This window comes from Pongo abelii, chromosome 1, assembly GCF_028885655.2.
Source record: "Pongo abelii isolate AG06213 chromosome 1, NHGRI_mPonAbe1-v2.0_pri, whole genome shotgun sequence".
Lineage (NCBI taxonomy): Eukaryota > Metazoa > Chordata > Mammalia > Primates > Hominidae > Pongo > Pongo abelii.
In genome coordinates this window covers 97,988,077-98,008,768 of record NC_071985.2, presented here as the reverse complement: position 1 = coordinate 98,008,768, position 20,692 = coordinate 97,988,077, and the positions used below count along the sequence as shown (strand labels likewise).

Below are 20,692 nucleotides of genomic sequence, written 5' to 3'. Positions count from 1 at the left end.
GACTTGCCGAAAATGTGTGATTTATGTTTCTTTCTCAATTAACGCTTCCACCTCCTACCTCCCCCAGCTGCCAATGACTCAGGGTTGCAACCCATGCAGGAAAATGGCTATCATGTTTGCTCTGTTGGGAGGACAAGGCTTGCTTATGACAAACACAAGATAAAGAAAAATAAATGTTCAGATTTGCAGCAAAGTCTAAACCCCAGTAATTTTTTAACTGAATTTTTCAACAGATTGTGTTACTCTTCAGCTTCACCAGTATGGAATGAGAAAGTATCCATTTCAACCATCATGAGTAATTTCTTCCAATGCACTAGCAATTGGTGGGTTCTAAAGAATGTAAAAGAAATGGAAATCTAGCGTAAGCCCAAAAATATCCCTTCAGCAAGAGGCCTCTGCAGACAGAAGAATATCAGAGAGTCAACGACAAGTCTAATCCTTTTCCTCTTCCTCCATTCCCAAGCCACATTCCTAGAGACGATTCACTTTCTCTTAAATATCTCAAAATAAATCATAGAATTCTGCCCCCCACCTCCCACCATTTTTTAAAGAGGGTAAGTTGTAAAGTGCATACTCTGATAAGGAGTTTGTTGTCTAAAAGCCATAAACTATCAAGTACAGGGAGCAATAACAGGCATTTACCCTAAACATGTATTATTTAAAATTACCATTTAAGTTAATGTTCTGTTATACTTCTGACTTTAATTTTTTAGAAACAAATAGCAAAGTTCAGGTATTATAATAATAGAGATGAATTCAGTGAAAAATTCATGTCTAAAACTATTATAAAATCAAATGGGAAAAATATGCATCAGACTTTATATGTCATCCTACAGAAACCTTAGAATTTATAAGGTTTGTTCCATTAAATGTGATGCACATGATGTTACTACCATCACTAACCTCATCATCAGCAATACATTGAACAAATCATGTTCATGACTCACACCAATTATCTTACATATTTTATGCTCATGGACCATTTTATTTGCTTATAATCAGTATCATATATCCCACGGGAAGCTAAATATGGGCAAACTGACTTTTTTCATATTAAGTAAGAGTCTTGTGATCTCAACTATTGTATGTTCCTTAATGATTTTGTCTGCTTATTCATATAATCCTACCTTAATTCTCTTAAGGGCCCCAATTGCCCCAGACAGGGCCCGTGTCCCATCCTCCATTCATTACCTAATACATCTCACTCCCAGGGTCCAATAATCTCAGACCACCCAACATCCCCAAGAGTCAGGAGCCAATTACATCTCAACAAAGCACGCCCCTGGGGAATATGCAGAGGAATAGGGAAGTGATGTCCAAAAAAAGATGTCCTGGGATACCCAGGACGAATCACATGGTATCATATCAGACACATATGTTTACATCTCTGATGTTAGTCCAGTTAACTTTGAAAGGCTCAAGGTCAGGAAATGTGTCATATGCATCTCTACATTCTCCCTCAAAATGCAAGGGGCAGAGCTCAAACTAAAGCATCTGAACTGAATGAGTGAAAAGAGAAGAAATGACAGGTCCCCAACGCACATGGAAATCTGTCATCAAGACTTCCTGGTTCCCTCTTGCCAGGCATCTTGGCAAGCATGAAGCAAGATGCTGGAGGCCTGGGATGGGAGTGTTTGGCTCTGCCACCTCCCTTTGTTGTGAAAGCAGAATGCCTGGGCTGTGCATCACTAACCCTGCACAAGATAAAAAGGCTCTTATCTTGGGCTCCTCATCCACAGCCTCCTAGAGAACAGCCTTCTCCTCTTCAGCATCTTCTGTATCTGGCAAGTATCTAGCAGGGGACCCTCAGCTGGGGGTGTCTGGGGAAGATAAGCCCAGATTTTACTAGGGAAGGGGGAAGCAGAGGTGTCAGATGTACAGACAGCAGGAAGAGGACTTCAGAGGGCGGCTGAAGGTAGGGGAAGGGGCAGTGAGCAAGAAACCTCTTTGGGGTGCATGGGAGTCTGTGACACACCAGAGCCTTGGCTCTCAGCATTCTCTCCACCTTTTCCTGGGAGATGCATACATGCCCAGTGATATTGTTTGAGAATCATTACTCAATTAGGTGCTTTGGCATCAGTGTTTCTGTGAAGACGGGAGGACTTGGGACCCAGTTGGAAGACATCAGCATTCTTTTCTGGAAGAGGGAAAAGTGGAAGGAAATGTCTTAGTAGGCCAGTTTTACTTGAGATCAGTTTCTGTTTTTATTTCTGAAGTGTATATCTCAGGAAGCAACTGGTCTTAGGAGTAAGGGCTTCATAAAACCATTCGTAGAGGAGATATTAGCCTGGAGCTTTTGCGTTGACCTTTTCCTTTTATCTATCCAGGCTCTCACCTCCTGCCAAGATGTCCTGCCAGCAGAACCAGCAGCAGTGCCAGCCTCCCCCCAAGTGCCCCTCACCCAAGTGCCCCCCAAAGAGCTCAGCACAGTGTCTGCCTCCAGCCTCCTCCTGTTGTGCTCCAAGCCCTGGGGGCTGCGGTGGCCCCAGCTCTGAGGGCGGCTGCTGCCTGAGCCACCACAGACGCCACAGGTCCCACCGATGCCGGCGCCAGAGCTCCAACTCCTGTGACAGGGCCAGTGGTCAGCAAGACGGCGCCTCCGGCTGTGGCTGTGGCTCTGGAGGCTGCTGCTGACCTAATTCCTGATGCTGAGACAAGCGACTTTAGAGGAAACAAGTATCTCAAGGACCAAGGAAAAGTCCCAACTTGATGGATCCTTTCTTAGACATCCTAATTAATCATTCGCTCATGGGGAAGAATTGTGCTTTTTCCAAAAGTCTCCACCCATGTGTTTTCCAAGATCGTGGAAGCCTCCTTTCCTCCTGACAATGTTATCACTTGTGTCTGATTATGCAGAGAAATAAAGCTTCTGAACAGCACCTGTATCTCACTTGTCTTTCACTCTGCTCCACAGAAGGCTGCTCAGTGGGTCTCCCCTCCCTCAGCTCCTGAAGGTCTAGCACACCCTGCATCCAGAATACTACTGGCTTGTGGCTGGAAAATTAAAGGGTCAGATTTTTCTTCATGGAGGGGGTCCCTGTGGGAGATTTGAGGATAGAAGTGTAGGAGAAAGGGGAGGTGTTGAGACAGGTTGGTGAAAATCTCTTAAAAAAGGCCTGACTTTTCTTGGATGACACTGTGGGAGGAGTGATTTGACCCTGGAGCCCACATTTTCTGTTGAGGGTGGTGTAGAGAATCAGAATATCGAAAAGAATGAGACCAAAGAGGATGGAGGGTGTGGAGGCAGGAAGAAAGGTCTGAAGGATGAAGATCAAGTCAAGCTGCACATAATGGACTTTACAGAGGGAGGTGAGCTGAAGTCAGTAAATTCTGAAGCAATTGGAATTGAAGTTTTCTCTGACGGGAATGCTAATGAGGGGCTCTGTGCTCTGAGAAAACAGAAAAAAGAGGACACGATGAATGTTTCCGGGGGTACAGATTTCATATCTGTAAATTTCTTTTAAGAGATTTGAGATAGAATTGAACTCATTATTATTATTATTTTCTGTCATGCGTTACTTTTTGAAGTCAACAATAATGAGACATAGCCATATTATAGTTACCATTGGACACTAACTGGGGAGCTCCTGCCCCAGCACTGGAATATGGCAATGTTTTATCTCTACTCCAAACCAAAGTGATTGATGTGAATCATCAGTGCTGCTTCATTTTGATAGCTGGATTTTGGAAATAATGTTGCAAAACAGGGGGCTGTTCAACCCAAGCCATGATGGTTCTTCAGATAACTTCAGAAAGATGAAAATAAACCATACAGCTGTGGCTACAGTCAAAGCAGAAATTTTTGAGGGAAATCAGAGTTTGAGCATGAACATTTTAGACAGAGAATAAAACCTATATGATACTTTGGGAATTCAACTAATTATAATACTTTTTTTAAATTTCATTTTTAAAAAGTGGCAAACTGGAAATCAGTTTTGCTCCAATATACTTGGACACATTATTTCTTAAGAAACTAGAACGAAAAGTGTCAAAAGGAACCATAACTGAAAGTTGAAGTCAAATCTGTTCTGCTAGTCAAATCACTTAACTGGCTGAGAAGGGTTCTCTGAGAAAGTGAACAGAGATATGAAACTTAAATTGAGTAGACTTGAATCAATGTAATAGGCTTCTTGCTCTGGTACACTTAAGACATGCTTGGGAAGTACTTTTTAAAAGTCAGAATTAAAACACATAACGGAGAAAAAAGAAAAAGGATGGGCAAGCTCCTTACAGGAACACCTAAGTCCCACATTCAGCTAAGTTGTACATACAAAGCCACAAGCATTGATGAAGCTAGTTGGCCTAAAATTCATAGGAATTGTGTGCATTTCAGGGTGCATAGAGACTGAGATTGCACAAACATCTGAGGAGTGTTGGGGTGATCAGACCCAACACCAGGCTGGGGGCGCTACGAAGTCCGGCAGAGTCAAAGGAATGAGAAAAGAAAAGTTAAGAGAGAAAGTGGGACCAGGGGGCCAACGCTAGTATGGAGGCTGCAAAGGCCCCGAGCTCTGGGAGCCCATGCTATTTATTTGTGATCAAACAAAGAAACAGGTGGTGAGGATGTGAGGGTTGAAAGGAAGCGATGTATTAAGCGAATGAGCTACAGCTGTGATGGTTTAGCATTTTCTTTGAAACATATGGCTACTTGCAATAATGGGAATGCTAGAAGCAAGGAGCCAGCAAGTCTAGACACATTCCAGAGGCCACGAGGGGTTTTAGACCCTGGACCCCAGACATGTTCCAAGCCCTGCCTCAGCTTGTCTCCCAACACTCAGCTTTTCTCCCAACAATGAGTGTATCTCCCATGCCAGGTGCCGCTTTAGGCATTGTAGCTACAATGGGAACAGATGAAGTTTCTTTTTACTTGGAGCAGACATTGACTGCGCATGTTGTAGGCTGACATTTTCCTTGCTCTGCATTCAGTTGGATTCTCATATCCTGTGTATCATGAGTGTCAGTGTAGGTGGTATAAACCTAGCCTTGGAAAAACATTAAGGCATGAAAGCGCTGAATTTTGGGGGGACTAAGAAAGCTATCTAGTGGCTATTGGCACCTCAGCAGAGCTAACAACTTTAGAAGGAAGAAGGTAAGTTTCTGATGGCAGAAAATCAGCGGGTATCCTATTGTTACATAACAAATCACCCCAAAACTTAGTGATGTGAAACAATACACTAAGTGATGTGGAATGACAGCCATCTTGGTTTTCTCACAATTTTATGGGTCACAAATTCAGAAAGGACTCAGCGGAGCAATTCTCATTTCATGCATTTGTCATCAGATACTGATTGGAGCTGTTGTCATTTGAAGGATGACTGGGCTGGACATCCGAGAAGGCTCACTCAGATTGTTGGCTGTTGATGCTGGATGCCAGCTGGGACCTCTTCTGGGGCTGTCACCTGGAGGACCTACATCTGGCCTGTCTTGCATGATGGTCTTAGAATAGCCAGACTTTTTACATGGTAACTGGCTTCCCCAGAGACAGCCTCCTAAGAGGACCAGGTGGAATCTGCATGACATTTTGTGACCCAGCCTTTGAAGTCACATAGCATATTTCAACCATATTCATTTGGTTAAAGGAGTCACAAGCTCGCTTAGATTCAAGGTAAGTGGACATAGGCCTAACTTCTAAATGAGAGGAATGTCAAAAAACTTTGAACCATGCTTTAAAACCATCACAAATAGATATTAGCCAAATCCTCACCCTCTTGTCAGTTCACTCCACATATTGCTGAAGCCCTAGTATAAATTAACATTCCCACAGTGTTTTGAAAAGACTCAGATTTTGGTAATGGTTGTAATGTATTCAAGCTTTGAAGAGGGTGGCCGCTCCTATAACCTTTATGGAACTAGAATGTCCAGAACTATTGCTGCAATAATGATGTCTTACCAAAAGATATCAAAGTTATTTACATATGCCAAATAATTATCTAATTCCTGGACAACATGGTGAAACCCCATCTCTACTAAAAATACAAAAATTAGCCAGACACGGTGGCTCGTGCCTGTAGTTCCAGCCACTCAGGAGGCTGAGGCAGGAGAGTCACTTGAACCTGGGAGGTTGCTGTGAACAGAGATTGCGCCACTGCACTCCAGCCCTGGAGACAGAGTGAGACTCCACCTAAAAAAAAAATTAAATGCAATGGGAAAATATTATACAGCTGCTATTTATATTCAGCAGAAACACTGGTGAAATAAACTTAATTAACACTATTATCCATCACTTTATTATTTCTCCCATCAATTATCATTCAATCCCTCCTTTTTCCTAAAGTGTTTTGGCCAGTGTGATATAAGCATCCCTGTGTCTGAACCATTCCTATCTCTTTGATCAACAGTGCAGTCAAGTAAATGCTGAAGCAATGTCTGTCATGTCACGGATCTAGACTGCTAGATTTGAAAGTCTGTCATGTCACAGATCTAGATTGTTAATTGGTGGCTCTGATTTTAATTCCAGCATTTCTGGTTCATTTTGCCTTTATTTTTTAGTTTTGTTTTTCCCTAGACACCTCAAGGTTTCTCCCAGTATTTATGGACTTCCCACACACTGATGTAATAGTCCATATCATTCCAGCTCATAAGTGGATTGCTGACTTGTCAGTCAGCATCTCAAGGATGGGAACCATATTTTACACATTTCTGAGTCCTTTGTGTCAACATATATCTGAACTGTGTCCTCAACTCCTGTTGTTTGAATTAATTAATAAATAAAATATTATAGACAATTGACAATTAGTTTTCAACAGTCCTGATGATCAAGGCCAGATATTTGGGTATTATAGGGACTTCCTGGTTCCCTTCTATCAGAAAACATCTGGGCATCTACTGAATAATTGTTGAATTTCCTACCGAGGGGCTAGAGTTTGAAGAGCTGTTACTTGGAGTAGAACCCATCACCATCATCACTCTCCATGTCCCATCTCCTTTTTTTCTGATTCTAAATCAAAGTAGGAAGAGAGAATATCTTGATCAGCAAACACCCTGAGCCAATTCATCCCTGCCCAAGGCCCTGTTTCCCTGCTGCCCTTAGGTTATCAAAACTGTGAGCTTAGGGTCATAGGGTCAGGGTCTGAGAAAGATGGTGAGGGACAAGGGGAGAAAGAAAGAAAGAAAAAGAAAGAAAGAAAGGAAGAAAAAGAAAAGAAAGAAAACAATGATTTACTTTTTCATTTCTTCCAGGGATCACTGAGCTGAGATGTCCTGAAAGGAAAAACTAACAGCACTGTCAGCCCCCTCCCAAGTGCCTAACCCTCAAGTATCCTTTTGGTTCTTTGCTGCCAGTCTATTTCTGTTGTGGTTCCAGCTCTGGGGGAAGCTGCTACCGGAGTCACCATGTGCCCACAGATCCCACTGACATGGCCACCAGAGCATTCTGGAGGCTCCAGTTGCTGCCACAGCTCTGGGGGCTACGGTGGTCCTGGGTAATGAAGACTGCAGAGTATCAGAGTTGGAGGAACCAGAAGACCAAGGACCTGCTCCTGTCTGGAGCTTCTCCTCTTCTTCTCTGCAATGCCTAAGGTTGAGCTGCCGAAGTGTTTTCTGAAGGATCTGAACGGGCCCAGTAAGCTCATTCCTTTTGCTTTCCAGAGCTCTGTGTTTATTCCCAACTCATGCTTCTGTCTTTGACCTCGTGAAAGACTGCTCTCCTGATTCCCATCCTAATATACAACTCCCCTAAAGGGTTTTATGAGTTGAGGGGTGTATGACCCGCTTGTGTCTGTTCCTAAGATAGGCCTATGTACCCAATGTGGGGCAGCCTCTGTAGGGCAGACAGGAACACACTGGACAGAGGGTGCAACGAGAAAGCACAGCTTTGTTCTTCACAGCACAAGGATATTAAAGAAGGATGGGAAACACTGAGACCAGCAGGATAAATCCCCTGGGGGGAGTATCTGAAACTCTTCAAGGAACACCTCAGTAAGAAAGAGGGGACAGGAGCAAAGATGCACCAGGCTAGGGCTAGTTCCAGTCATTTTGGCACTTTCTTTTCTCAAATGTTTTTACTTAATCTGGTGGCTCAGGTCAGCAGCAGCCCGCAGAACTGTGGCCACAGCTGGAGCCCCTGCCTTGCTGACCACTTTCCCTGTCACAGGAGTTGGAGCTCTGGCGCCGGCAACGGTGGGATCTGCGGCATCTGTGGTGACTCAGGCAGCAGCCACCCTCGGAGGTGGGGCCACAGCCTCCAGAGCTTGGGGCACAGCCGGGGGAATCTGGAGGCAGACACCGTGCTGGGCTCTTTGCAGGGCACTTGGGTGAGGAGCACTTGGGCGGAGGCTGGCACTGCTGCTGGTTCTGCTGGCAGGACATCTGGGCAGGAGGTCAGGGAGCCTGGGCAAAACAAAAGCAAAGCAAAATACGTGTCAATGCAGGTTTCAGGCCAGGGCCTCCTCATGCTTTGGTTTAATTGTGGATCCCTTCCCCTAAACTCAGTCTGCCCTCTAGCCGAGACCTGGGGAAGGGGAATGCAAAGTGATCTGAAGTTAAACCGGCCTGATACTGCGCCTTCCTCCGGCCCTCTCCTCTGCCTGGGAGGCAGCTGACACTCCTGGTTGGGCCTCTGGGGCTTCTACGCACGCCCTGTGGGGCCTGTCACACCTCCGGACCAGATGCAAACAGCGCCCCCTGCAGGCGTCCTGTGCACACAACGCCCATGATCCTGCAGGGTAGCGTCTCTCTGGACGCCTGTGAGGAGTGTGAACATCACGGAGGGTGTGAGGAGGCAACGCATCTCTGGGCACATGAGGAAGGGAGTGTCCTGAGGTCGCAGCATCGCGGAGCCCCTGAAGTGGTTGGCAGACTCGTCTTTCTCACAATCCCGTCCATCTCCCATCCCAGTCCCACCCTGCCCCCCACCGCAGGCTGTCTGCCTCCTCCACGCTGTCTGCCTCCACCCCTCTCCTTGTTGAAGCATAGACGGGTTTGCGCAGCCCTTTCAGCCCAGGTCCTCTCGCCAGCTGGACGCTCACCTGGTTTGGTGGAGGCAGGAGAAGGTTCTTCTTGAGGTGATTGTGAACTGAGGAACCCAGGGCCTCAGCCCGTTTATCCTGGGTATTATGATGCACAGCATATCCTGGGTATTATGATGCACACTATGTGTCCTCTTTCGCTCCCCAAAGGGAGGGGAAGCACCACACACTCCCAAGGACCAGGCTTTCAGCATATTCTTAAGGCACATATCTTGAGGAATGACAAAAGGGAAGAAGGAAATCTCGATGACGGTCCAATTATCCACCGTTCAGGCCCTCTGGCTGCTGTTCCACTTTTTTTGTTCATTCAGCTCACATGCTCTGAAGTCAGGGTACATCCTTTGTGGGCCCGGGTAATATGGGGACAAACAGAACACATTTCTCTCCTTGACTAGCTCACAGCTTTTCAGAAGGCCAGATGGACAACTGAGCAATTAAATCACATCCTATGTGCTAAGCAATGCAGCAAAAGTGTGCACAAACACGGCCGGCCTGGGGTTACTGCCTTTGGGTGTCAATCCCCATTGCTTTGTGGATTCCTTTAGATGGATGATGGAATCAGCCCCTGTCTTGGGGTGTTGGCTGCACTGAGCTCACTGGACCTTGGGAATGAGATATGGTTGAGTAAGGGGTGGAAGAATGGAGCTAGGGCCATGGCTTGAGAGGTAGTGCCTTCAGAAAATATCATGGCATCTTACAGGTGGCATAGGGCACTGAGGGGGGAGAGAAGTAGAGTGGAGGGAGGAGCAGATGGTATACAAATGTGACCTCCATCTGTGGGGTCAATAGAAATCACACTTAATGGGAAAAAAGGGGCATCTGTTTTTGGCTGTCTGTGAAATGTGTAAGGCTGAATTTAATCCTGTATATTATGTTAGTAATTCATTAAAATTTTGTTGAATTTGTTGATAATGATGAGGTTGATGGGTTGTATGCATTTCACTTAATGAATACCCGTCATAATGCTTAAAGTTTGTATATGATGAATTCATATAAATTGAATATTATTTACCATTTGGTTTTAGTTATATCAGTGATAAATGTATCAGTGAATTCATCTCTAATAATATAAAACAATATGCTATAGTCTCTAAATAAAAACCACTGTCATGAATTTTTAAATAATCTTTATTATACTATATATTCTTCCAAGGAAAATAATCACAATTGAAACCATATTAAGTTTTTAATAATCATGAATTTAAATTATATTATAATTTTAAGCAAAATGTTATTTTGATCAGAGTATATGAAAGCCTGAAGATGCTTGTTCTTTGGCACAAAATACACTGCTAGAGGATATTAGTTCCTTCTTCCCTTTGCCTATCACTCCACTTTGAACAATTGCAATACCATGCATTCTTTTAAGAGTCCTGTGAGGTCAGGAGTTCAAAACCAGCCTGTCCAACATGGCAAAACCCCGTCTCTACTAAAAATACAAAAATTATCTGGGTGTGGTGCCGGGTGTCTGTAATCCTAGCTACTCGGAAGGCTGAGGCAGGAGAATCGCTTGAGCTGGGGAGGCAGAGGTTGCAATAAGCCAAGATCACACAACTGTACTCCAGCTTGAGTGACAGAGCAAGACTCTGTCTAAAAAAAAAAAAAAAAAAAAAAAGTTCCGTAGAATTATGAATGGAAGAGTGGGAATTCTGGGTGGAAAGCTGGTGAAAGGCTAGGACGGGTGTGCCAGGCGCATGTTTTGAGGAACATGCTCCTGTTTGCTGAATGGGGTCCTCAAGGCTTTGTTAAGTTTTAGTCGCAGTGGTATGCTGGAAATAATTTTGCCCTTATATCCTTAAGTACTCCTACTTTCTTCCCTTAGAGGATATAATAATAAAAAGAGACAATTGCAAAGGATGTGAATGGGCACTTGTGGAATGCTACAGTGGGTGGTGTGAATGAGAAGAACGTAAAGGAAACATAGATCTATTCGCAGTGCTGCACTGACTTTACTGGTGAAATGGGTGTGAGAAAAGGACAGAAGGAGGGGGTCACCTTGAGGGAAGCATGCTATTAGAGAAATCTGGGCCTCCTGCTGACTTAATCCTTGTCTGAACCAAATGCCTTCTCCAGACATAGCCCAAAAGGTTGAGGAGAATGGGCTGTGATACCTTCAGAGCAGGGAAAACTTATCTCTTGGACTGTTGGTTCACCTAATGCTCTTCTTCTGAGACTGCCAGGCCCACATCAGCAGCAGTCACTGACCTGTGGCAGCAACGGAAGCTCCCACTACTGACCACTGCAATACCATGACCATAGGTAGTAACATTGGTGGGATCAGCTCAGGCATCTGAGCTGCTCCTAGAGCTGGAGCCATGGTGAGATGAGCCTGGAAGAGGACTTGGAGCTGGTCAAAGGTAGTCACTTTAGAACGCACTTGGTGAATTACTTAGGAGTGAAGCACTTGATAGGTGTTTGGGATGGCTGATGGTTTTATTGGCAGCTTGTCTCAGCAGGATCTATTTAGCACATATTTAGATGCATCAAATAATAATAAAAAAAGTTTCCTTTTGAAATTAAAATCACATTATGTAGACAATATATACGTAAAATAAACAAGTTTCAGAAAGAAAATTTTTTACCCAGGTTAATTTCTGTGAGAAGACTTCTTTGTCTCTAAATAAATATAGATAGGTAGCCATGTACATGTATTCATAGATCTACATGGCCTGGGCCAGGCTCTCGGCTACTTGCAGAAACTCAGCCAAGGGAGGTTGAACAGTGGCTGGGCTGAGAGTCACTTTGCCCTGGCCTTTAAGGCTATACAATTCCAGGGCCAGTTCCTTCTCTATCTGGACTTCTCTTTATTCTCCAATCTCTTTCCTTTTTTTTTTCTTGTTCAGTCATTTTCACCTTTTCTTCTAAGACTTGTGAATCCTGCCACAGAGAAACTTCCCTGGTTTCAGACAAGAACTCCTACCTGTGGAGGCAGACTGGAGGAAAGGCTCGTGATGAAGCCCCCTTTCCTGGGAGATCCCAGGGCTGGGCTCTGAGGTGTGACATGGCTATTGGTGGAGCAGGTCGAGCCTCTTACACTTGCAGAGCAGGTAAAGGCCCTTCCTGGCATCCTGTGCTTGCTCATTCCTCCTGTGGTGGCCCCATGGAAACTCCCAAGGGGTTGCTTTCTGTTGCCAATGAGGAGATGAAGCTTCGCCAAGGAACACCCTTTCCTCAGGCTTAGTCCCCACTGAGCAGCCTGGGGATTCCCAAGGAGCCCGTCATTGGATTAGAGATTATGGGACTCCAGGTATCCGTGTGTCTATTCCTTCTTAGGAAACATCTGGTCACACCCTCTCCTTTAACCTATTTGAAAGAGGGCAGGAGGAAAGGAGATCAGTTGCTGGCCAGGGGACTGAGAGAACAGAATGGATTTGTAGAAAAGCATATTCAAGACTTAGTGACTCATTGTCTGTGCAAGATGGAGGATATGAATGAGCCAAGATTAAGTTATTAACTCTCCTAATGATTAGGAGCATAGAAAGCTCTCTTTAGAGAATTTTGAGCTTGAGATCACAGCAGGACCCCGAAGTGGATATAGGTTCAGGATGTTTGAAGAAATGGTGGAGACTTGTGATCTACTGGTCAAGAGAGTCCTGGAGGGAAACTTCTGAATCACACTCTGATTATTTTCTTGTACTTCTCCTCCTTACTTCCATCCCTCCCTCTTTGCCTCTATTCTTTTCTTCTTTCTTCCTCCTTCCCTCCCTCCCTTCCTTTTCCCTCCCTTCCTTTGCACCGCTAACCAAGAACGAATTTGGTCTATGAGACCAAACAAAGCCAGTGAATAACATACATGATGTTTCTGTTGTCATTGCAGCACCAATCAGCTAAGAGTGGTGGGTGGTTACAAAAGTGTCTAAAACTTTAAATCACTGATGTGAAGATTCATGGAGGCAGTGACCACCTTGTCAACAGCACAGTGTTCCTAATAGTTCCCAGTTTATGGTACAATGGTGATTGTTCCTGGGCATTATGGGACATATGGCTATGTACTAGAGACTTTTCATCCTTCTGCTCTGAGCACACCCATCTACACACATTCACCACATATCCGTACACATACTGATGCTCTGTTATGACTATTCCTGTCAAACGGAATGAGGGAACCACAGATGACATCACAAAGGCCATTTTTAGATGATTCAGTGTCTTGACTATCTCATTGGAAAACAATAATTCAAACTTCAAACCTGTGCAACTGTCCCTTCCTTCCTTTGTTCTTTCCTTCCTTCCTTCATTTTTTCTTCCCTCCCCCTTTCCTTCTTTCTTTCTTTTTCTCTTCTAATTATTATAAGATGGTTTTCAAATATTCCACTGAACTTTGAAAAATTTGGGGGAGATCCTTATGTTATCACCGTTGAATTCCTAAGCAATGATGAACTGAGAATTGTCTTTATGGAAGGTGTTTAATTAATCTTTGCTGAATTAAACCCACAGTTCTGAGAGGATAGTGGCCATATCTAGGAACAGAAAATCAATGAGAACTTGGAGACTGAAAAAAGAAGAGTCACGGAGGCCAAGGGTTTGGCTAATGTCAGGAATTCCCACGGCACGTGCTCTTGTTCTTGGCCCATGTCTGGCTTCTGACAGCTGAGTACCCTTGCCCCATTAACATGCTCTGTTCTGCTTATGACTACTGCATCTCCATGCTCCCCAGATGAGACTCAAGGCTCAGCAGGGATTTGGATCTCAGGGCTGAGCATGTCCCCTCCACCTCATCAAAGAGCCTCCTCCTTGCTCTGTGCTTGGGAAATGCTATGGAGAATCCAGCCCAGAATAGAATCAGGGGATCTGACAGGAGAGATCCTGTTCTGGCCCAGGAGTGGGGCCAAGGGGGAGCATCTGTAGTGAGCTGAGGAACCTCCTCATTGGGATATTCACAGGAACCTAGCAGGTGAGAGACAGAGAGGTCTAAGGAGGCTGAAATCTAATTTGAGGCTCTGGGAGAGGAGCCTTACAGAAATCATGTAATCTGAACCCCTTCAGGAAAGGTGTGGATGCCTGAAGATGTCAAAATCCTGTTTCTTCAGAGTTCCCTCACATGGACACAGGAATATCCTGCTTCTTTATTCCATTTCCTAGGAGTGGGATCTTATGGATTCAACTTGATGAGAAAATAAGTGTTAGAGAAAGAGTTGCCTGGATGTAACTGAGCAATTTCTGAATGCTTTCTCAACCATATGAGGAAATCTATGGAGTGAGATTGGACTTCCCTGAGAACATCTGTGTTCTGTAGCTGCTATGGGTCATGGTTGAACTGACTGCATATTAAAGGCATGGGGAGGGGGAAGGAGTTAGGGGTGAAAGGTGTGGGGAAGAGCTAGATAGGATCTGAGGCAAATATGTGGGGGTGGGGGGTTCTCTATTACCTTCTGTAAATTTACTCTCTGTAAATTACTTAACTTCCCAATGCCTCAATTTCCTTATCAGTAAAATAGGGATTAACCTGATGGTATAGAATATAAGTATCAATTAATGATATAATAAGCAAGGCAGTGGGGAGAGGTGGAGCAAGATAGTCAAATAGAAGCCTCCAGCAATTTCCCCTCTGCAAGAACACCAAATTGAACAACTATCCACACAAGAAACCACCTTCATATGAACCAAAAATTAGGTTAGCAATCAGAGTACCTGGTTTTAACATCATGTCAAGGAAAAAGGCACTGAACAGGGTAGGAAAGACCATCTTGAACTGCTGACACCATGTCTTCCTCATCCCATGGCAGCAGCTGCATGGCATGGAGAGAGATACTGTGTGCTTCGAGGAAAGAGAGTGCAGTGATTGTGGGGCTTTGCATTGAAACTCAGCTCTGCCTTGTCACAGTAAAAAGAAACATGGGGTAGAATTCAGCTGATGCCCATGGAGAGACCTTTTAGACCAGCCCCAGCCAGAGAGGAATTACCCATGCTAGGGGTTGAAATCTGAGTTCTGGCTAGCCCCACTACCATGGGCTAAGTGCTCTGGGATTCTAAATAAACTTGAAAGGCAGTCTAGGCCACAAGGACTGAAATTCCTGAGCAAGTCCTGGTGCTGTGCTGGGCTCGGAGCCAGTGGACTTGGGGTGCACATGACCTAGTGAGACACCAGCCAGGGCAGCCAAGGGAGTGCTTGTCTTACTTCTTCCCCAACCCTAGGCAGCAAAGCTTACAGCCCTGGGAAAGTCTCCTTCCTGACACTTGAGGAGAGGACAGAAGAGAGTAAAGAGTACTTAGCCTTGCAACTTGGATAGCAGCTCAGCCACAGTATAATAGGGAACCATGCAGTGGCCTAAGGCTCCCATTCCCAGCCCTAGCTCCCAGTTGACAATTCTAGACACAGTCTGGGCCAGAAAAGAACCCACCATCTTGAAGGGAAGGACCCAGTCCTGGCAGGATTCATTACCTGCTGACTAAAGAGCCCTTGGGCCTTGAATAATCATCCGTGGTAACCAGACAGTTTTCACCTCAGGTTTTGGGTAAGACCCAGGGCTGTGCTGGCTTCAGGGGTGACCCAGTGCCTTTTCAGCTGTGGTGGCTATGGGAGAAGACTCTTTCTGCTTTAGGAAAGGAGAGGAAAGAGTAAAGGGAACTTTGTCCTGCAGCTTGGGCACTGGCTCGACCACAGTGGGATAAGCACCAAGCAGGCTCCTAGGGTCCCTGATTCCAGATCTTGGCTCCTGGACAGCATTTCTGGACCTACCCTGGGTCAGAGAGGAGCCCATTGCCCTGGAGGGAGAGACCCAGGCCTGGCAGCATTTACCACAAGCTGACTGAAAAGCCCTTGGTCCTTGAGTGAACATCAGTGGTAGCCAGGCAGTATTCACTGAGGGCCTGGAGTGGTGGTGGCCATAGGGAGAGGCTCTTTCTGCATAAGGAAAAGAATAAAAAGAGTGGGAAGGACTTTAGTGGCTTTGGTGCCAGCTATCCACAGTAAAATAGAGGACCAAGTAGATTCCTAAGATTCCCAACTCTAGTCTCTGGCTCCTGCATGGCATCCTGGGGCCTGCCCTGGGCTGGGGTATAGCTCACTGCCCTGAAGTGTAGGACACAAGCCCAGTTGGATTCACCACATGCTTACTGAAGAGCCCTTGGGCCTTGAGTGAACATCAACAGTAGCCAGGCAGTGGTCACTGAAGGCCTTGGGTAAGACCCAGTGCTGTGCTGAACTTGAGTCTGACCCAGCACAGTCCCAGTGGTGGTGATCGCAGCGGTGCTTATGTCACTCCTCCCATAGCTCCAGGAAGTTCAGCACAGAGAGATTCTGTTTGTCTGGGGGAAAGTAAAAGAAAGAGAACAAGAGTCTCTGCCTGGTAATCCAGGGAATTTTCATAGATCTTACCCAAGACCACCAAAACGGTACCTCTACGACTCTGCAAAAGTCACAGCATTGTGGGGCTTGGGGTACCCCCTAATGCAGATACTGCTGCAGTGACCAAAGATTTAGATCACAACACACAATTATCTTTGAAAATTTGGAAACTTTCACAAGGACAGGGCGATGTCCTGTCTGTCTTCAAAAGCCCAGACTGCAAAGTCTACAATAAATACCTAACTCTTCGGTGATCAGACGTGAATAAACATCCACAAGCATTAAAACCATCCAGGAAAATATGACCTCACCACATGAACTAAAGAAGGCACTAGTGACCAGTCCTGGAGTGACAGCAATATGTGACCTTTCACACAGAGAATTCAAAATACCTGTTTTGAGGAAGCTCAACAAAATTCAAGATAACACAGAGAAGGAATTCAGAATCCTATCAGATAAATTTAACAAAGAGATTGAACTAATTTTAAAAATCAAGCAGAAATTCCAGAGCCGAAAAACTCAATTGGCTTACTGAAGAATGCATCAGAGTCTCTCAACAGCAGAATCAGTAAAGCAGAAGAAAGAATTAGTGAGCTTGAAGATGGGCTGTTTGAAAATACACAGTCAGAGAGACCAAAAAAAAGAAAAAAAAAATGAAAGAAGTGTGCCTACAAGATCTACAAAACAGCCTCAAAAGGGAAAATCTAAGGTTTATTGGCCTTGAAAAGGAAGAGAGAGAGAGAGAGAGAGGAGGAGAGAAGAGAATAGAGATTGGGATAGAAAGCTGATTCAAAGAGATAATACAAAGAACTTTCCAAACCTACCCCAAGCAATCTACTGATTCAATGCAATCTTTATGAAAATACCATTGACATTCCTCACAAAAATGGAAAAGACAATCCTAAAATTTATGTGAAACCACACAAAACCCAGACTAGCCAAATCCATCCTGAGGAGAAAAGCAAAACAAAACAAAAACCTGAGAGAACCAAGAGGAAACCAATCCCAAAGCTATCAGAAGACAAGAAATAATCAAAATCAGAGCTAAACCGAAGGCAATCAAGACACACACACAAAAAACCATTCAAAAGATCAACAAATCCAGCAGTTGGTTTTTTGAAAAAAATTAATAAAATAAATAGACCACTAGCTAGACTAATAAAGAAAAGAGAGAAGATCCAAATAAACACAATCAGAAACAGCAGGGAAGGTTACCACTGACCCTACAGAAATATAAACAACCATCAGAGGCTACAATGAACACCTCTATGCACACAAACTAGAAAACCTGGAAGGGATGGATAAATTCTTGGACACATACAGTCTCCTAAGACTGAACCAGGAAGAATGGATTCCCTGAACAGACCAATAATGAATTCCAAAATTGAATAAGTAATAAGCACGCTACCAACCCCCAAAAAAAGCCCAGGACCAGGTGGATTCACAGCTGAATCCTACCAGAAGTACAAAGAAGAGCTGGTACTATCCCTACTGAAACTGTTCCAAAATATTGAGGAGGAGGGATGACTCCCCAACTCATTCTGTGAGGCCAGCATCATCCTGATACCAAAAAACCTGGCAGAGGCACAATAAAAAAGAAAAATGCAGGCCAATATCCTTGATAAACATTGGTGCAAAAATTCTCAACAAAATGCTTACAAATCAAGTGTCAAACTACAAATGACATTCTTCACAAACTAGAAAAAACTATTTTAAAATTTAAATGGAACCAAAAAAAGCCCAAATACCCAAAGCAATGCTAAGCAAAAAGAACAAAGCTGGAGGAATGACATTACGCAATTTCAAACTGTACTACAGAGCTACAGTAATCAAAACAGCATATTATCGGTACAAAACCAGACACATAGACAAATGGAACAGAGTAGAGAGCCCAGGAATAAGGCTGCACACCTATAGCCATCTGATCTTCAATAAAATTGACAGAAATAAGCAATGGGGAAAGAACTATCTATTCAATAAATTGTGCTGAGATAATTGTCTAATCATAAACAGAAGACAGAAACTGGACCCCTTCCTTACACCATATACAAAATTCAACTCAAGATGGATAAAAGACTTAAGTGTAAAATCTAAAACTATAAAAACCTTGGAAGACAACTTAGGCAATACCATTCTGGACACAGGAATGGGCAAAGATTTCATGATGAAGATGCCAAAAACAATTACAACAAAAGCAAAAATTGACAAATGGGATCTAATTAAATTTAAGAGCTTCTGAACAGTAAAAGAAACTATAACAGAGTAAACAGACAACCCGACAAAACGGGAGAAAATTTTTGCAAATTAAGCATCTGACAAAGATCTAATATCCAGCATCTATAAGAAACTTAAACAAATTTACAAGAAAAAAGCAACCCCATTAAAAAGTGGGCAAAGTAAATGAACAGACACTTTTCAAAAAATTACATACATGCAGCCAGCAACCATATTAAAAAAAAGTTCAGTATCATTGACCATTACAGAAACACAAATCAAAACCACAGTGAGATGTCATCTCACACCAGTCAGAATGGCTACTATTAAAAAGCCAAAAAATAACAGGTGGTGGCAAAGTTGCAGAGAAAAAAAAAATGCTTATACTCTGTTGATGGGAGTGTGAGTTAGTTTAACCATTGTGGATAACAATGCAGTAATTCCTAAAAGAGCTAAAAACAGAACTATCATTCAACATAGCAATCCCATTACTGGGATATACCCAAAGGAATATAAATTGTTCTACCATAAAGACACATGCACACATACGTTCATTGCAGCACTATTCACAATAGCAAAGACATGGATTCAACCTAAATGCCCATCAATGACAGATGGGATAAAGAAAATGTGGTACATATACACCTTGGAATACAATGCAGCTATAAGAAATAATGAGATTATGTCTTTTGCAGGAACATAAACGAAGCTGGAGACCATTATACTTAGCAAACTAATGCAGGAACAGAAAACCAAATATCACACTTTCTCACTTATAAGTGTGAGCTAAGTGATGAGAACACAAGGAGGGGAACAACAGACACTGGGGCTTACTTGAGGCTGGAGGGTAGGAGGAGGGAGAGGATCAGAAAAAGTAACTATTGGGTGCTAGGCTTAGTACCATGGTGATGAAATAATCTGTACAATAAACCCCTATGGCATGAGTTTACCTATATAACAAACCTGCACATATACCCCTGAACCCAAAATAAAAGATAAAAAGTAAAAAACTAGAGGAATCACATTACCTGACTTCAAATTATACTACAGAGGTATAGTAATCAAAACCATATGGTATTGGCATAAAAACAGACATATAGACCAATGGAATCAAATAGAAAATCCGGAAATAAATTCATATATCTCCAGTAAACTCATTTTTGACTAAGGTGCCAAGAATATACATTGAGGAAAGGACAGTCTCTTCAATAAGTGGTGCTGGAAGAACTGGATATCCACATGCAGAAGAATGAAACTCAACCACTATCTATGGCCATATAAAAAATCAAATCAAAATGGACTAAGACTTGATGGACTTAGACCTCAAAATATGAAACTACTATAAGGAAACATTGGGGAAACTCTCTAGGATGTTGATCTGGGCAAAGATTTCTTAAGTAATATCCCAAAGCACAGGCAACAAAAGCAAAATGGACAAACTGGATCACATCAAATTAAAAAGCTTCTGCACAGCAAAGGAATAATCAATGAAGTGAAGAGACAACCCACAGAATGGGAAAATATATTTGCAAACTATCCATCTGAAAAGAGATTAGTAACAACAATATATAAGGAACTCAAACAACTCTATAGGAAAAAAGTCTAATAATCTGATTTTATTTCATTTATTTATTTTCTATTTTTGGGATAGAGTCTTGCTCTGTCACCCAGGCTGGAGTGCAGTGGCATGATCATGGCTCATTTCAACCTCTGCCTCCCGGTTCAAGTGATTCTCCTGCCTCAGCCTCCCTAGTAGCTGGGATTACAGGCCCATGCCAACACACCCAGCTAATTTTTGTATTTTTAGTAGAGATGGGGTTTCGCCATATTGGCCAGGCTGGTCTCAAACTCCTGACCTCAGGTGATCCACCTGTCTTTGCCTCCCAAAGTGCTAGGATTACAGGAGTGAGCCACCATGCCTGGCCTAATAACCTGTTTTTAAAATTGGGCAAAAGACCTGAATAGACATTTATGAAAAGTGGATACACAAATGTCAAACAGGCATATGAAAGGGTACTCATCAGCGCTTGTTAGAGAAATGCAAATTAAAACTGCAATGAGATATAATCTCACCCCAGTAAAAATGACTTTTATCCAAAAGACAGGCAATAATGAATGCTGGAGAGGATGTGGAGAAAAGGGAACATTATTGGTGGGAATTCGTAAACTAGTACAGCCACTATGGAGAACAGTATGGAGGTTCCTCAAAAAACTAAAGATATAA

At 43.5% G+C, this 20,692-nt stretch overlaps 3 protein-coding genes across 12 annotated transcripts in view; 2 read left to right on the top strand and 1 right to left on the bottom strand.

Annotated features, from left to right (window-relative positions):
• Positions 1 to 2,346: 2,346 nt before the first annotated feature.
• On the top strand, positions 2,347 to 2,634 carry LOC100938932 (late cornified envelope protein 3B). Its single transcript, XM_003775568.1, has one exon. The coding sequence runs from the start codon at positions 2,347 to 2,349 to the stop codon at positions 2,632 to 2,634; it is 288 nt and encodes a 95-aa protein (XP_003775616.1).
• Positions 2,635 to 7,828: 5,194 nt separating this feature from the next.
• LOC100433084 (late cornified envelope protein 3A) lies at positions 7,829 to 9,191 on the bottom strand. Its single transcript, XM_002810195.3, has 2 exons — positions 8,967 to 9,191; positions 7,829 to 8,328 (listed from the first exon to the last, which is right to left on the bottom strand). Exon 2 carries the CDS (start codon positions 8,305 to 8,307, stop codon positions 8,023 to 8,025), a length of 285 nt encoding a protein of 94 aa, XP_002810241.1. The 5' UTR covers positions 8,308 to 8,328; positions 8,967 to 9,191; the 3' UTR covers positions 7,829 to 8,022.
• LOC100432322 (late cornified envelope protein 2B) overlaps positions 9,094 to 20,692 on the top strand; it is a 56,747-nt gene continuing 45,148 nt past the window's right edge. For 9 of the 10 annotated variants that reach the window (XM_054527769.2, XM_009244146.3, XM_054527794.2 and 6 more), the window contains exon 1: positions 9,101 to 9,298. The gene's annotated coding sequence lies outside the window, so the exon portion shown is untranslated. Of the gene's footprint in view, positions 9,299 to 20,692 lie in introns of all 10 variants that reach the window. The other variant, XM_063727588.1, reaches the window with a different exon arrangement.

Bases quoted from the DNA above. Each gene is read 5' to 3' on its own strand.
- LOC100938932 (XM_003775568.1), top strand. From the start codon at position 2,347: ATGTCCTGCCAGCAGAACCAGCAGCAGTGCCAGCCTCCCCCCAAGTGC.
- LOC100433084 (XM_002810195.3), bottom strand. From the start codon at position 8,307: ATGTCCTGCCAGCAGAACCAGCAGCAGTGCCAGCCTCCGCCCAAGTGC.